This window comes from Lygodium microphyllum, chromosome 4, assembly GCF_053477565.2.
Source record: "Lygodium microphyllum isolate KBCC chromosome 4, Lygodium_microphyllum_v1.1.10, whole genome shotgun sequence".
Classification (NCBI taxonomy): domain Eukaryota; kingdom Viridiplantae; phylum Streptophyta; class Polypodiopsida; order Schizaeales; family Lygodiaceae; genus Lygodium; species Lygodium microphyllum.
Genome location: NC_141138.1, coordinates 135,069,649 through 135,088,111, shown reverse-complemented (window position 1 = coordinate 135,088,111; position 18,463 = coordinate 135,069,649). Strand labels below are relative to the sequence as shown.

The 18,463-nt window shown below is 44.7% G+C and overlaps 1 protein-coding gene across 4 annotated transcripts in view; it reads left to right on the top strand.

The window, feature by feature from the left end:
• Positions 1 to 18,463, top strand: part of LOC148037651 (DNA ligase 4-like) — a 105,072-nt gene that overhangs the window by 12,577 nt on the left and 74,032 nt on the right. For 2 of the 4 annotated variants that reach the window (XM_087676593.1, XM_087676595.1), the window contains exons 2-5: positions 97 to 261; positions 363 to 454; positions 602 to 687; positions 2,027 to 2,163. In XM_087676593.1, the coding sequence (XP_087532719.1) occupies positions 97 to 261; positions 363 to 454; positions 602 to 687; positions 2,027 to 2,163 (480 nt within the window). Of the gene's footprint in view, positions 1 to 96; positions 262 to 362; positions 455 to 601; positions 688 to 2,026; positions 2,164 to 18,298 lie in introns of all 4 variants that reach the window. The other 2 variants (XM_087676594.1, XM_087676596.1) reach the window with 2 other exon arrangements.

Below are 18,463 nucleotides of genomic sequence, written 5' to 3'. Positions count from 1 at the left end.
ACGTCCTGAAAAAAGGAGTTTTTACCAAAAAGCAGTTCTGTCTAAATGGAGATAATATAGGTACAGGCATCTGATTTGACACTTGCTGCCTGCCAGAGAGATGGAGAGAGGCAACATTACAATCTGAAGGAGACTACTCTAGCTATGATCTTGATGCATGCTCTTGGCATATCAGCTGAATCCAAAGATGGGGTTTTGCTGAGTAGATGGAAGCAAACAGAGAATGCTGCTGCTGGAGATTTTGCAGGAGTAGCTTTACAGGTAAGTTTATATTCAGTTTTGTAACCAAGAGTCATACCATAATCATCTGTACTTTATCTCTTAGTTCTTAAATTAATACAGATGAGTGAATTTTGATGCAGATAATTTCGAAACGGCATTCGCAAATGAGATCCAATATTTTGTTGGCTAATTTCAATATGGTATTAGATAGACTAGCTGAGGCAAGGAGGAGGTAATGTGAAGCAACCCAATCTACGTGATACCTTTGCATAATAGTGATCTATTATGAAAACTTTAGAACTTACATCCATAGTCATTATGGACATTTTGGGAGGTGTATCTATAGCACATTAATATAGTTAATATGAAAAAATTGCAGAGATGACAGGGTCACTATTGTTAGGGGATTTATTGAAAGATCCACTGCAGTAGGAGTGAAATGGTTTCTCCGTGTAGTTCTGAAAGGTAAGGCTGCTGCCACTTCGACAAGCTTTACTTCTAAGTAAGTACTTTGTACCACGCCTTTTGTGGAACAACTGCCTGTATAGGCAGTCTTTAAAATGCACAAAACCTGTGTCTGTATGTAGTTTATTTTCTCATCTATGCTCATGTTCCAGTGTTCAAAGTTTGGAGTGAATGCTTTTTGCACTTTGTTAATTTTGTGATTGTGCAACTCTATGTCAACTTGCTGCTGTTATAACTGACAGTAAAGCCACTAGAAGTATAGGTAGTTTTATAGCTATAGATAGCTACATTTAGGTTAGCTTTTCTGGGCTGACCAATTTGGCAGCTGCCATACCAGAGCCAAGTGTGAGAGGAGGCAAGTCTTGTGTATGGGACTGCCATTCAGGAAGGACATCCTAGAGGTTCTATTCAACATCTGATGCAGTCATTAAGTGAAAATCTTGATACTCCTGGTGGGAACTTTGGAAATGTCCCAGCAGTGTTGTAATACCATGATGTAATCAATGGAAATGTTGGAATTTGGAAGTGGTCTCAAACATGTATCAAATAATTGGTTTGGTGTTTGGTGTGAAACTGTGCTCTGGTGAAAACATGTTTAAAGCTAATGCATGTGGTATAGCCTGTTTTGTGTTGAAGAATGTGAAGTATGCACCTCTAAGTGCAAATCTTAGTTAGAATTCATGCCCCAGGAAACACTTAGAAGGATCTATAATGTACGCATTATGACATGTAGAAACACAGTTTGCGCTTATTCTGATTATGACTGCATGTGTACATGGAGTGAAAGCAGATTTAATTTATGAAGTTTGGTTTCCTGCTTAATGAATGTTTGAGGTTTGGTTTTTGCACAGAATGAGAAACCCAGATCAAAACACCAGGCAAATATTCCATTCTGGTTATGCTTTGGCCATTTGAAGAGGACCCTTAAATTTTGATCTGACTTTCTGATTTGTTCTGATTATGACTCATGAAGTTAAAGCAGATGTGATTTAAGAAGTTTGCTCGTATGCTTTATGAATGTTTGATGTTTGGAGTTTGTAAAAATCGGGGAACCCAGATCAAAACACCAGGCAAATAAACCATTCTGGATATGTATTGGCCGTTGGAAGAGGTCATCCTTTAATTTTGTTATGATGTTCCAACTAGGCTTTTGGTCACTTCAAATCTACTGACACTTGGGGATGTTAGAGATAAAAGTTGGCATAGGTGAAAATATCATTCTTGACATTCTCCATAGAGATGACACAGAATTGATGGCTTCTTTGTTTTTATTTTCAACAATTAGGCTGTTGGTCAATTCAAATCTACTGACAACACTTGGTATGTTGCTTGTTTCTAGACATAAAAGTTGGGTTGGGTGAAAATACTATTCTTGACATCTTGCATAGAGATGCCAGAGCATTGATGGCTTCTTGTGTAGACCTTAGGCTGGTTTGCGAACAACTTTTCAATCAAAACCTTCGCCATTTTGGAAAAGTAAGTTGCTGATTATTCCTTTGGTGTTTTGAACATTTAGGTTTCTGCTGTACTCACATACATCTTTTACTAGAAAACGTGCCGAACATTTGTTTAGAATAGACATGAAGCATAGTCTCCAAGTTGTTTAAACAACTTTTTTAATAGTCAGAGACCTGGCAGGAATTTAAACATGTAGTCACTGGGAGAGCAGAGATCTGTAAATCAGAGAGATTGGTCGAATTTTGTAGTGAAAAATGCTTAATTCGTGCTCTTTGCCCCAGCCTAAGATGGAGAAACCTTTGCAAGTAATGTAGATGACTTTTATGACTACACTTTTTTGTGAACATAAGGCTATCATATTGTCTGTGTACTGTACAGTTCCTGCATACATGAGATCACACTTGTTTTTCTTCTTTAGATCTATGAATCAGGTAATGCCAGACGGCTTTATGAGAAGAGGCAGAAACAACTACATTCTTTTCCAGGAGCAAGAGAAGGATCTTAGTCATGTTCTGACTTCCTTGCACTTCTTACATGAGACATATCCAAGTTTGTGTGCCATAATGGAGAATTTCTTTTCAATGATAGGGCTCCTGATAAAGCTCTTGAGATTATTTTGACTCTGCTTCCTAGATGGTTAAGTGACATAGAATCGATGAGATGCTTGAAAGTAGGAACTGCCTGACTACACTATTATGAGGGATTTCTACCTAACTGTTCCTCTTGAAGAAGTGGGATTTACAGTTTGGGCCACAGTCCTCTTTACAGTTTTTTTGCAGCCCTAGGAACTTGGAGGTGCTTCTAGATCCTCTTAAATTTCTTTTGTAACAGCCAGATATGGTTTGGTGAGAGCTTCTCAATATAGGGAGAATTTTAGATAGCAAACCAAGCCTTGAAAACAACTTCAAAATGTAGAGTGTTTCTAATAGAAAAGTGAAACATTCCAGCAAATGGACAACTGGCTGATGGAAAAAGAGTCATATTACTAGCCATCCATGTAGTGTGAAAGGCCTAGTATTTGCTGCTTGCATCAGCAAAAAAACCGTATATGAGGGTACACTGAATTCCAAAAAGTGCTTTCACCTAAGAACTGAAAAGCAAAGCCGCAGTGTCTTAAAATGAAGTCAAATAAAGGCATTGTCACAAGTGGGAGACTCATCAGTAGCTGAACACTTCAGATATGCTGCTGGAACAAGAAAGGGAGTTGCCAATGAAGCAACACAAGATAGACAATACCAAAGAAGAACTCTTGCTTCAAAGCTAAATCAGGCTTAGAGACAGCAGTGAGGCAATACTTTGATGTTAAAATGCATGTACATGCTGTGTCATCCAGTTCATGCTACAACACTTGATACATGGAAGGAGGTGTCAGAAGTGGTGCAGCAATGGAAGCATAAACAACATGCTGAAATAAACTGAAACACAAGACAAGAAAAATAAACACAAATACAGATGAGAATGCAGATGTATGCCCGGGAAACGGAATCCATATCGAACACGAGACAACAGCATCCAATAGTGAGTCACTGGCTGTGTGGGCACCTTAGCACCCGCTCCTCTCTCCTCAGAGGAATCCACAAATGATGGCTGTAATACACAAGAGGAGGAGGAGCCCTAGCAATATATAGGCATAAAATGGGGGGAGCATTAAATGCAGTCGGCCAGCATTAAATGCTCCGGAGCCCTAAAAAGGGCACCAAAAAATGCCAAAAAAAAAACTATAAAAAGGCCACAGCCTCTGCAGCATAGACTCACCTTGAGCTGACTAATCTGCTAACACCCTCTCTCAGATTAGGGGTGATCTGATACAACGCAATAGTACAATGATGCGGTATCATAAACTATACAATATAGAACCACCAGAAGAACCATGGATATCCAAGCAGTGAGTGGCCAGCCTACCACCAAGATGCCTCGGAGAGTATTTGACGTCGATGTTGATCATAACAGCACTACCTGAAAATAGAGAAGAATCATAGCAGCTCTCTGTGTTATGTCACCTATGTCACTCAAGACATACAAGACCAATCTGCCAAACATGTCTCTGAACATGTGACCATGGAATCCCCGCCTTTGGCCAAAACCGCCAAAGTGTCCCCTCATGTGAGCTCCAGACGAAAGCCTCCTGCTCTCTGTCAAGTAACCAGCCCATCATGAACTTGGATGGCAATCCTAGCTCTAGGATTTGTACCTGCCAGACTTCGGTCGATGCGTCAGAGAAGTCCCTCTCTGGATCGTGTGCATCTGTATAGACATATAGATGAGGCACAGCTGCTCCATCTCACCACCCTCTCACACTCCCTCTCTGGCATTGGAGAGTCGTGAGGGATGGCCATATCACCACCACTAGAAAGCAGCTGAGAAAGGGGCGACTAAGCCCTTCCCACGATCCGAAGAAGAGGATCCCTTCCGTGCCTTGGACTTCGCCTTGGTTGGAGGATTGGGATCGGAATCTGAGGCAGATGATGACTTGTCGGAGGAGTCCGCATCCCACTGTCTTCTGCTCCTTTTTCTTCGTGGAAGCCACTAACTCTTTGCAATCCTTCCGTAAATGACCTTTCTTGCCACAGTGGTAACACTGGGCCTTCGACTTCTTCAACTGTGAACCCCTCTCGGAAGCTGCAAGAGCCTCACGTGAACCTCCATAATGTGATGGAAGCCTCCTCTGTAGTCGCAAAGTAGCCTCATGCTCAAGTAGCATGAGGCGCGTGAAGAAAACTGACAGGAGTTGTAGATGTCTGCGCCCGTAAAGCATTCGCCACTCCATCAAACTCCCGAGGAAGCTTGTAGAGTACCGTACCAACAAGATGTGCCTCTGATAGGGCAGACTGCAAGTCCTGAAATCAGCAATAAAACACAAAACCTGAAAACTGATACCATGTCAGAAGTGGTGCAGCAATGGAAGCATAAACAACATGCTGAAATAAACTACTGAAACACAAGACAAGAAAAATTAACACAAATATAGATGAGAACTCAGATGTATGCCCGGGAAAGGGAATCCATATCGAATACGAGACAGCAGCATACAACAGTGAGTCACTGGCTGTGTGGGCACCCTGGCACAGGCTCCTCTCTCCTCAGAGGAATCCACAAATGATGGCTGTAATACACAAGAGGAGGAGGAGCCCTAGCAATATATAGGTATAAAATAGGGGGAGCATTAAATGCTGTCGGCCAGCATTAAATGCTCCCTAGCCCTAAAAAGGGCACAAAAAAATGTGAGAAAAAATACTATAAAAAGGCCACAGCCTTTGCAACACAGACTCACCCCGAGCTAACTAATCTGCTAACAGGAGGGAGATGTCATACAATAGAACATATCCCATAATGAGGCAAAGACAAATCCTGTAAGTGTTCCTAGTTGTATACAAGTCAAATATGTTGAAGCTGCTACATATGCTGATGAGAAAACATAGTATAGTTGTGTTATTATTCACAATATCTTCATACAATGTGAATAAATTAGTTGTGTTGATTAAACAAGGGCCAAAGATGGGAGAGCACTTTGCTTCAGACTTCGAGTAGACATACTGTGTACAATGAATGAGCTACCGTCATTACCATGGCCCATCCACACAACATATTGAAATAACTCTCGTCAGTCATGAATCAACCTTGATGCAAAAGGATAGTGCCATTGCCTTCATTGGCATACTTCCAAAGCAATTTTGAATTCCTGGATCCAAAAAAGTTAATCTAGGACAAAACATGGGACTTAAGTGAAAGAGCACCAAGTACGTGAAACATGTTAATGGCAGACACACAGTTTAGACGATTGACAAAGAGCTGGCATCTTGAAGTATGAAGGGTGGGAACTTCCCCTGCCAACTTAGGGGATGGTAGTTTGTAGCACATTTGTGAAGAAATGCTCTAAATTCAGAAAACAGAAAACTAATCGTACGACACAGCACAAATTGATAACACGGAACACAATTAGGGTTAGAGTAACTTAGAGACAGTGAACACAATGAATAATGAAGTGAATGACTATTGAATATATGATGCTCGTGCAGCAAACACACCACAGTGAATATTGAACCTTCAACTCTTGTATCTTTGGGGTCAAGGGAGAGGTTATGAGCCGAAGAGTGTGTTGTACTCCAAAACGAATCCCGAAATGCAGCAAGGCAGCCTTGTGTGCCAAACACCAGCAAATGCAGCCAGGGAGGTTGGATCTAATGCAAATGATAGTAGAGGAGAGAATATCCAGCAAACACAAATTGTGGAGGAGAGAGAATACCTAGCAATTGTGTAGATGGAATGAACAAGCAAACACAAGTTGAATGATGTTGAGCGATAGGTGGTAGCTAATGGCGATAGTACTAATGATGATGACTACTGTTGGAGGAGAGAGAATGATTGCAAACACAGGGTCTAGATACCAAACGTAGGCAGGAAGATGATGGCAATAGCTTCTACTAATGGCAATAGGATGCAGATGATGGCGACTGTATGTGGATGCCCTGATAGCAGCAAATGCAAGCTCTCTGGTGATGGCGACAGCCCTAGGAGGTAGGTGATAGGTGGAGGCCATAATTCGGTGCCATATGGATGCAGATTGTGATGGGAAGCTTTGACCGCTATGGCCTCCGTGAATGGGATGTGGGCAGCAGAGATACAACTCTTGAAACCTACAAAAATGAGATTGAGAGAGAGTGATGGGTTGCATGCCTATTTGTAGAAAGCTTGGGGACACCCAAATTAGGGTTTGGCATGTGGAACACAGTTACTCTCTAGGATTGCGTTTCTTTTCAAAATAATAAGGTTTCTTTATTAATTAAGCATGCTTTGGGACTGTTTAAGTCAAGCTAATGCATTTTTAGTCCAATACCCCATGTGAAGCCCAAAACTAAGCCACGAGAAGGAGGCCAGCTAAATCCTTTCGGTTATTTTTGTTAACCCAAGGTGTCCCACCCCAAAGCAGCTAGGGCATCGGACAAAGGGTGCATGTCGGCTTTATGCATATGAAGCCTGAGGGGGGAGATGAGTAGACCTTCTAGAGCCCTCCGGAGTGGAATCTGGTGGAAGGATCCTCGAATCCCACATGGTTTGTTGGTACCGTTGAGGTAACGGGTCTCACAGAGGGGGCCTGGGAGCTGAAGTGTCTGTAGGAAGGTCAGGAGCGGGCAATAGACCTAGCTCGGAAGGCATGAACTCATGCGATGTGAGCGAGGATGAGGATGTAGAGTTCGATGCAAAAGATTGCACGATGTCCCTCTCATCGAAGACAACATCCCTTCTAACGATCACCTTGTTTGTTGGAGGATCGAACAAATGGTAGGCTTTTGCTTCGGAAGAATAGCCCACGAAGATCAAGAGATCAGCTTGAGAGGTGAGCTCTTCTATCTTGTTATTAGGGGTGTGCGTATAAGCACGACTACTCAAGACTCCGAAGTGAGAAACAATAGGCCGAGAGCCAAAAAATGCCTCATATAGAGTCTTTTAAGGGACCACCGTAGTCGAATGTTGGTTAAGGATGTACATCGAAGTGTTAACAGCCTCAACCCAAAGGCGCTTAAGAAGCTCTGCTGTGAATGGCATAGAGTGTGCCATATTAATGATTGTCTGATGCCTCTGTTCTATGACTCCATTTTGTACAGGGAGTTGGTAGAGGTGAGTTGGTGCGCAATGCCCTGGTCTTGTAGAAACCCAGAGAACTTGTGGGAGATAAATTTACCACCAGAATCACTTCTCATAGTACTCGCATGATGACTAGTCTGGTTATGAACCAACAACACCCAAGCAGTGAAATAAGTGAAGGCATGTGACTTGTGCTCGAGGAAGTATACTCACATGTATTGAGAGAAATCATCCACTATCAAAAAGAAATATAGCGCGCCATTCAAGGCAGCAATGGATGTGGGTGTTAATCTACCTATTCTAGCATGTCGGTCAGTCATCTCTTGCTTGTGAGCTTTTGTCAGAGTTTTGCAGGAGAGAGAGGAGCTCTGTCAGTTCATTCAGCATTTATGCGTGCTTGCATTTCTTTTTCAGGTGGTAGGTAGGCATTTACTGCAGGTCGGCCTCAACCAGTTTTGGCTGGCCGCCAGCAGGTTGGCCAGATTTGGGGGGTGAGGGCTATATATAGCAGCCCCCCCAGTCTCTCACAGCATTCTTCTTGTGCAGATTTCAGCACTCTATCTCCCGTTCCTCTCCGACATCGGTGCTGCCGTTCATCTCAGCCTGATGTGGTGCCCTCATTGATGCTCCAGGCTGTGTGCAGGGAGTGATTAGTCCACATCCTTGCATTCAACATTCATTTTAGTCAGTGCAATACTTCTTTCTTCATTTTTTGCTTTTCTTTTTCATGAAGATAATTGAATTAAGTAGTAAATATTTACATCAAACCATCAGGTCAGTATTGAAAATAATAGACATGAAGGAAAGTCTACACAGACTCTAACACAGAAATGTCACACTGAAAGTACAGCTGGTGTGGAGCAAACAATATCCAGCCAGGGAGCAGCAGTGTCAGGAAGAACCAGATTAGCAGACACCAAGAGGTGATTTGCCACAACACTAAACCCTGAATTCGGGCCACATGACCATGAATGCCAGATACTGAATAAAAAATGAAGGCATTCTGAGTATGCCAAATATGCCACAAGGCTGTCCATCTAAGGAAATGGAAAAGGCTACGGAGGTCATCTTCCTCATAATCCACGAGCTGATATCCGGTGCTGAGTCAACGAGGATCACACACGGAAAACAAAACTCCAAATCTGTCTTGCATCAGGGCTAGAGACAAAAGGATGAAGCATTGTCTCATCACATGTAGTATAGAATATACATCGCCAAGCAGAGATCTTACGAGCACGCAACACGTTCCCAATAGGAAGAGCCCCAATAAGTAGCCTCCACATAAACTCTTTTCCTTGATATGGAACCTTAGATTTCTGGAGCTGGATGAATCTATCTTGCTACTTCTTTTTGCTATCCCCGAATATGCCATACTTTATTTGCCTTATCCATGACCCATCTCTTGGCCTTTACTATCCGATGGTATATTTGATTGGCTGACCTTTTCTCGAAATCATCAGGAATCACAAACATCCAATCATGCCAGGGAGACAAAAGCTGTAATGTAGGCAAAGGATAGTACCTCATAAGTGTGTCCTGTATGGCCAACCAAATATCATGATATCCTCTAGGCACCCGAAAGTGCTGGCAAATATGCCGAAAGGAATTAAGACGGGCCTACCCAAGAATGACACCATCCGGGACTGTCTATAACCCCAAACGGGCCATCCGATTAAACTTCCTCTCTCTACAGATCTTTATTAGGCCAGTCCAACTACCTGGAGGAAGCCAATACTTCACCTAGCAGGGAATTCTCCTCCTTGCCAAAATCCGGGGGGCGCCAAACTGCAAAACGTAACATTGCCTGCCAAGATGTGATCATATGGGAAAGGAGAAAAGACTGGGAGACCTTAATAGATCTTGTGGAGTTAAGCACATGCCACCAAGAAGCATGAATAACCGTGTTACCATGAGAAATGCTAGTCTTTTCTATAAAATATTTTGCTATATTTGTCCAGGGATGAGTTTGTACACAAAGTGCCTGCAGAAGAGCTAACCTCAAAGCAGCCATATGAAAATTAACATTCAAAAGAGCTGCTCCTCCCATCATTTTAGGAGTAGTCACGTGGTGCCATGAAATCCACACTTGACCCAAACGATTTCCTTTCTTATTCCATAACATGAATTGGATAGGTTGAACCGATTCCAATAGGGACTTCTTAGTCCAAGGAAGCAATAGCAAGAAAAACGAAATCATGGTGATCATAATGCACTGCGTAACTTTAAGTCTTACATGGAGAGGCTAGCCTTGAGACTTCCAGTACGTAAACCGATCATGAATACGGGATGCCATCCAATCCAACAAGGCATGAGGAGTTACCTCCACATCGATAGGATAACCCAAGTGTCTGGTTATATTTCCCTTAGGAATCACAATGCCATTCCAACCCAAAGCTTGCAAATCATTTTCCGTACAAGAGAGCAGTGTGGATTTCTGAGCATTAATATGAAGTCTCGATGCCATATCAAAAAGTTTCCACATGACCTTTGCCCACGATTAATATTCAAGCGATCAGCCTTAATAAACATAAAGGAATCATCTGCCAAAGATTGACCCACAAGTTGGGCCCCATTGGGAAGAGACAATCCAACAATCTCACCTTGATTGGCCAACTTATCCAACAAAGAAAGCATCAGATGAATGACTAATGCAAACAACAAAGGATTGAGAGGGCAGCCTTGCCGGAGAGAGCGAGATACGGTAATTTCATTAGTGATCCTTCCATTAAGTGCAATATGGGCCACTATCCCCTAATCAATAGTATCCACAACACTTGCCATTGTGAGAGCTACGACTGTTTGAGAAACCAACCCAATCACTATCTGTACAACCATGCATGGTGAGTGAAGCATTAGCCTTGTAGAAAAGGTCTATATCATGAGTACTTTAAGGTATCTGTAAACACTCTTGAATGCTTGCCAATGATGAACAGAAGGGCCGTGCATAGATCTGCTCAACTGGGATACTGAACACCAAAGATCTGGTCTAGTGTGACATAAAAAAATGAGAGATCCAACAGCCTGTGGGTGAAGAGTGGTGTCAAAAGATCTACTGCCATTATCAAAAGAGAAACAAAAGTTGTACTCCAAGGTTGTTGGCACCAGCTTACAATCCTTGAATTGAAAGTGCTGTAAGTGCTGACTAATATATTTGGATCATACCGTAGATGGCACACCTTAGACCATCAAATACAACCTGAAAGCTTGAGCAGGAATGTCGGAAACAGAAATTAATTTTTTCTTAAAAGTCGGGCACACAGAGAACATTGTGCAAGAATTTAGGAGTACCAGAAACAGTAATGACTTGCATTTGGCTGATGCCTTTCATGGCACACGAGGCATTATTGGCAAACATAACAATGCCCCTTAGGTACATGAGAGAGAGAGAGAGAGAGAGAGAGAGAGAGAGGTTTTGTCATGGGCGATTTTAATGCATGTCTATCTGGGGATTAGGCTACTTCTCTGCACTTGATTATGGATGGTCCTGAGCGACAAGCTTGGGATGCCCTTGCAGCTGGATCTTTGAAGCAGGACATGTGGTCCTGGATGTATCCATCACAATCTGGTTATACCTATCGATCTTTGCAACATTCTAAACACCTGGGCCAGACTGGATCGGATATATATTTGTCATAGTGATTCCTTTCTTCATGCTGTTATTGACATGTGGGTGGAACGACAGCATGTCTTATTAGATCACTACCCTTTGGTCTTGGAAATGACCCATAGACATGTTCATGTATTTAAGGTGTTTAATCAATCTTTTCTGCAGCAGAATCAATTTCAGAAATATGTCCAGCAATTGATCGCTTCCTTTAGCTTGAAGTTCCTAGTTGGAGGGAGGGATGCATGGGCTGTTTTTAGGGACAATGCCCGACAATTATCCTATCAGTATGGTATTTAGCAGGCTTCCTCTTTACGAGCTGAATTGCGGAATGCCCAATCTTTATTGGCTCACTCCTTGTCTTTAAGTCAATTAGGTTGGCCAGAGCAGAAGTTTTATACGATAATAATTGCCAATCCCATCAATTCTTTGCTCGCCTGCACCAGAAATATGCTAGGGAAAATATTGTGCGCTTAATGGATGAACAGGGTGTTATGCTGACGGATCCGGCTGCCGCCCTGCTCCTGGAGCCGCCAGCGCGTTCTGCTCTTGGCGCCTTGTCCACGCCCAGACGCCCTATCCACGGTAGCCTACCCCTGACGCCGAGAGTCAGCGGATCCGCCGTGTCTCCTGCCTGTCCCGCTGAATCGTCTGCAGCCGCCCCGTCAACTTCACCTCTGCCGCGGTTCGAGGCTCCGCCTGCGTGTGCTCCTCCTTTCGTGCAGAGGCGCCCAGCTCCTGTGAAACCCTAAACCTGACCTTCGTCAGAGAGGCAGCGTCCGGGATCGCGTGCCCCCTGCTTTGTACACAGAGAGAGAGAGAGAGCGAGAGAGTGTCGGTCAGTCCTTCTTCGAGATCAGCTCGTCATACACGATGGCTGGTTTGGATCTGGATTTCATAGACCAAACGGTGGCAGCACTTGGCCCGGACTCTGATGCTGAGGAACCGGAGGATATGGTTCCGTGCACTGAAGAATTGCCCCCGGGTCCTGACATCCAGCCTGCGGGTAAACGTACCAAGCACACCCCGGAAGAGATAGGTGTTACTCCGGATCGTTCCTATGCGCAGGTTGCTTCGGATCCTGTGGACTCTCAGGAGGTGGACTGGGAGCATCTGTTGGAATTTGCCAACACTCTGCTTGGTGAATATGTTCAACATAATCAGGAAGCCTTCTCTGCCTCTGCTCCAGACGATGTTCTGGAAGCTACCGTCGAGCCAAAAACTGTCCTACGCTCCTTTTTGGTATTTTATGATCGCGCGGTGATACTCTGCTTCACTGGTCGAATCCCGCTGCTTTCCCGTATTCGCCAATGGCTGCAGAGTCTGCTACAAGGGGAATGTGTTGAAGAGATTTTTGTTGGATCCCGAGGTTTTTTTGAGGTCCTCTTGAAAACAGAGACACACCGTGCTGCTTTCCTGTCTAAATTGTCTTTGTTTTTTGATCGTCGGTTGGTTCATGTGGTTCCATAGCGCCCGATGGCAGATTTCCAGCGCCTCCTGCAACATGAATGCCCTGTGTGGGTAGAAGTGGAAAATTGTCCGGCTGTTTATTGGCCGCTATTAAAGGATGCTATGGCCGCTGTGGGCACGGTTCTGGTCCCTCCCAGTCTCAGGGCTGTGAATCGCAACCGCTTGTGCATGTTATGGGATACTGCAAGGAAACGGCCTGCTTGGTTACGCCTCAATTGCTCTGGCATGCATCCGTTACACTTTCGTTTGAAATGGGGCAATTTTGCAGGCCATTGCTTTTCCTGTGGACAGTTGGGGCACTTTATGGCTGAATGCCCCGAGCAACAACACGTTTCAGATGCAGCTCATGTTGCTCCGCTCATGGAAGATATGGTGTGTGATGCTCCGTCGCTGGATACTATCCACCCGTCCCAAGTTCTGGCCAAAGGTAAACAACAGGTTTCGGGTCTGGATTCCCGTGCCACTGATTGGGTTGAAGTACGTGCCAAAAAAGGCAACAGGATTGGTGCTGGCATGGAGAGTACTGTGCCTACTACCTCACACGATTCCATGCGAACATATATGCGCAGGAAGGAAATGATGTCTTCTGAGCGCTCTGCTCCTGCTATGGTTTCTTCAGCTCCCCGTCATCAGCCCGCCAGGAAAATGTATTCGGATCGTCTAAAGGGTCCACTTGCACAGCTGGCTTTTGATACCAGAGGCAACGTCATTACTCTGTGGGACCGTCGTTACCCACGTTCCAACCCCAAGCAAGCAGATATGCCGTCTACTTCCAAATCTGGTCCTCAGAACTCTTTTGCGGTGTTGGAGGATTTCTTGGATGAGGGAGTCCTGGACATTCTCGCCGACAAAGTCAAATCGAGGCAAGCTGTGCCTCGTACCTGATTGTGTTTTGTATACACATGAAAATAGCCACGTGGAATGTGCGAGGAATTTGTTCTCGCCACAAGCAACATGCCATGTGGACTGCATTGTATGAGAATCAGTAGGATGTCCTGTGTGCTGTTGAGCACAAGAGTCACGGTGACGCCGGTAAAGTTGTGGATTGCCATGGCTTTCGTTTGTTCTATGCAGGAACACAGGCCATGCATTATTCGGGTGTGCTCATGATTGTACATGCCAAATATCAGCCTGCTCTTATTAAAAATGATGTTCATGGCCGCTTTTTGGTGGTTGAAATCTTATTCGAAGGGGAAATCCTATGGTTACTTGGCCTCTATGCTCTGAATGATTCGTTATCTCGCCGGGAGCTTGGGCAGACTTTGCAGACTTCCTTGTCACTTGGCAGACGGGGCTTCTTCATGGGGGATTTCAATATGTGTGTTGATTCTTCCCAGTCTACATCGGAGCACTCGGTCATGGATGCGCCAGAAAGTCGTATGTGGCACGACTTGGCTCTTGCTGTTCTTAAGCAAGATCTTTGGTCCTGGCTACACCCGTCTTCTCCAGGCTTTACTTTCCATTCGGCCCAGTATGCCACAACATGGTCGCGGTTGGACCGTATATATATCATGGAGAATGATGATTTTCTGCCTGAGATGCTCGAAATAAAAGTGTTGCAGCAATATGTCTTGTCGGACCATTTCCCTCTGCAGTTCGAGTTGCTTGCACAACCCATTGCCCCTTTCAAGCAATTTCTGGAGAGACTCCCTTTGCGTTTCAACTCGTCCTACTTAAAGCATACAATTTTTCAGGGCTATATGCAGCAATTGCTTGACAGATTCTTCTTGGACTTTTCCTCTCAGGGTACTGCGTCATTTGAACGATTGCTCTCTAATGTGCAGCGGGTTGCTCGGCAATATGGGATCTATCATGCCTCTCTTTGTCGGCGCCGTCGACAGGCAGCAGAGGATCTGCTGCTTTTGGTTCGCTCCCTGCTGGTGGACACTCCGGATGATGCATTTATGCTTGCACTGGCCATGCGGGTGGCCGATCTTGTTAAAGAATTCCAGTTAAAATCGTATCAGCAGGCCAAATTGCAACATCTAACAGAGACTTTGCAAGATAGTGCATGTCAGACCCATAAGTTCTTTCGAGCTCTCCATGCCTCTCCTGCTCGAGAGAATATGACCAGACTCGAGGATGCACAAGGCCACCTTATCCTGGATCCACAGACTATTGTGCATATGTGCAGGAATTATTTCCGTGACCTTCTCGGTTCCGCTTCTCCTCCTTCAGCCCAAATTACTCAGGCCCGTTCGGTCTTTTATGACCTGGTCCGCAATCAGCTTCCGCAGGACATGCAAGCTACTCTGGGGTCAGATATTGGTGAAGCAGAGGTTATGGATGTCTTGTTACACTTGCCCAAAGATAAAAGTCCGGGTTGGGATGGTCTCACCAATGAGTTCTTTGAAGCTTTCGCTACCCAACTGGCGAAACCATTGCAGGCTTTGTTTCAGCAGGTGTGGGAAACGGGGATCATGCCTCCCTCATGGAAACAAGGACTTATTAAACTGCTTCCAAAAGTTCCTTCGCCATCTAAGTTGACACAGTGGCGCCCCATTTCTTTGATGGGTTCCATGTACAAAATCTTTTCCAAAGTAATGGCGAATCGGCTCCATAAGCATCTCCCTGCCATTGTGCACCCTCTCCAGTACGGTTTCATTAAGGGCCGAAATATTCTACACAATGTTTTGAATGCCCAATTGGCCATTGATTATGCCCGGCATTCTAATCAGGAGGTGGTGTTGATTCAACTGGACCTGGAAAAGGCTTTTGACTATCTGGACTGGTCTTTTGTTGCTGACCTTATGTCTGCTATGGGCTTTGGTGCTCGGATGTCTCGTCTGATCTACACCATTAGTGTTGTGGCGTCTTCGCGAGTCATGCTGAACGGAGGTGTTACTGAGCCATTTGTCAATGCCCGTTCTGTCAGACAGGGGTGCCCTTTGAGCCCTTTATTCTTTGCCCTTGCGACACATCCAGTTCTTTCCATGTTATCACATATGGCCGCCTCTTCCCAGTTGGCCGGACTGTCGCTTCCTACAGGACAACACTTCATTAGCCAATCCCTGGCGGATGATACTTTTATGATTTTGCGTGCGGACAAGGATAACCTTCGAAAAGCATTGGATGTTTGGGGTCTCTTTGGTCAGGCGTCAGGCCTTCGTATCAATCCGCTCAAATCAGCCATTCTAAGCTGCACGGAGTCGGATTTGCAGTCCTTGGACTGGCAGGGTCTGGTTGTTCCTCGAGGTTCCATTGTCAGGCATCTTGGATACCCTTTGGGTGTTGATGTTCCCCCAAAGCAGCTTCTGCAGTGGATTTCTCAGAAGATGGTGGCCAAGTTTATGTATTGGAAGTCTCAGGCCTGGCCTTTTCATGTTCGCTTCATTATGTTGCCAATGATCACATATTTCTTGCCATTGTTGCCCTGGACTCCTACGACTCTGAACGCTCTCACTCAGTCTATTCGCTTCATGCTCTGGAAGAAGGACTCATTGCATGCAGGTATTTCTTGGATCTCGTGGTCGCATGCGTGCACCCCCAAAAGCATGGGTGGCGGAGCTATTTTAGATACCCAAACTCACATGCAGGCACTCCGTTGGTCCCTTTTCCGCGCCATGTGCTCGGATGATCATCATCCGTGGGTCGCTATCGCCCGTTCTTTCCTTAAGGGCCATGGGCTTCGGCATGGCAATACCCGACTCCGGAGTTCTTGGTGGCACGTTCTTAATGCTGATTCGCGGTTTTCCAGTTCTTCTTCATCGCTGCTTACTCATTTGGTGTGTTCCTGGAAACACGTCCTTCGAAAGGCTCAGTGGCACCCAACGGAGGATCGCCTGGCTACTAACTCTTTTCAATTGGAATTACTGGCAGTCTCGCGTTTACTTTCGTGGGAAGGTAAACATGAGCTTAGACCACAATTCAACCGGATGGCACGTTTGGGCTTGTCTTCAGTTGCGGATGCCACCCTTGCCAGTCGCAATGTGCTTATATCGTTTCATACTGCTAGGAGGATTTTCCGGATCCCTCGTGGATATAGGCCTTTATGGGAACAGCTCTTGACGGTGCTCCAGAGCAGACATCCCTTTCCTGCTCTTGCTTTGGATCATCCCTGGCAGGATTGGGACCTACAAGGCCGGCTGCATTTGAGCAAAGCTTCTGCTAATCAAGTGTATCATCTTCTGATTAAAGATAATCAATGGCTAGTTACTAAAGCGAATGCTTTATGGGGATTGCGTAAATCCCGCTCATGGTGGAGGGCAACTGTGATGGAGGGCTGGGTCAACAAGACACCCTTTAAATACAAAGTCTTTCTTTGGAGAGTGATAATTGGGGGTCTTCCGCTTGCTTCGGCTCTTTCCAAGCGACGAATCTCCAATGGCACCTGTTTCTTTTGCACCACTACTATGGAATCCGCCCGCCACCGATTTATTTCTTGCCCCGTCACTAAGAAAGTCTGGTTATTTTTGTCGGCCGTTTGGCGAGGGGTGGTTGGTATCACACTGCGCCCCTTTGATTGGGTTTTGGGCCAGCCCAAATACCCTACTCCCGCACAGCCACATATGAAGCTCATGTATCACTTTCTTCGATACTGGGGCTGTTGGCATAACTGGACCATTTGGAATGCTTTTTTGTTTGACTCCGCCCATAATGTTCAGCGGCATATTGTGAGGCTTAAGGGCCTCTTGTATTGGCAGTTAGCTCTTCTCCATCGTTCTGATTTGCTCTCTACGGAGGACTTCCGTCCTTGGCATATGGCAATTTCCTCCGCATCCTTGCCATGAAATTGTAACTTGTAGTACTTAGCACCTCTTCACATGATGGCTTGCATTGTCGTCATGTATCTTGTAATCAAGTAATCTTGTATTTTTTTTCGTAATTAATACAATTACCTTTTACGAAAAAAAAGAGAGAGAGAGAGAGAGAGAGCCATTGGCCTCAATTAGGGACATCCATAAGTAGTGGAACAAGGTTTACAACTTGTTGGAGTGGAAGTTGGAGCCTAGAGAGAGAGAGAGAGAGTTTCTTGGATGACCTGATGGTCTGATGTAACAGAAAGTAAGAGATACAGAGAGATTGCTGACCTGATGGTTTGGTGTAAATATTTACTACTTAATTCAATTATCTTCATGAAAAAAAAAGAGAGAGGTTCCTTTATTTTTGATTCTATATTTGGGATTCATGGTCATTTGGCCCAACATGTGGCCTGAATCTGGGGTTTAGTGTTGTGGCAAATCACCTCTATGGTGTCTCATGACCTGGTTGTTCCTGATATTGCTACTCCCTGGCTGAACAGTGTTCGCTCCACACTAGCTGTGCTTTTAGTGTGTGAGTTGTGTTAGAGTCTGTGTACACTTTCCTTCATGACTGTTTTTTTTCCGATTGTTCTAAGCCGACTTGATGGTCTGATGTAAAATATTTAGTACTTAATTCAATTATCTTCACGAAAAAAAAGAGAGAGAGGTGCTGGTTACTTCCAGGTTGTTGGATTGGCCTCATAAAGATTTGCACAAAGATAAGTTTAATCAGATTTCTTGTTTGGGGTTGCAGACAGTCCTTGATGGGTCCATTATTGGACATGCTTGTCTTTATTCTTTTAGGCGTATTCATCAACACTTCCGGGTACCTTGCGGTTATCATGACATTTGGTCGTCTATACAGGATATGCTTTTGAGGTTCTCCCCTTTGCCAATATTACAGCACTCTTCACCATCG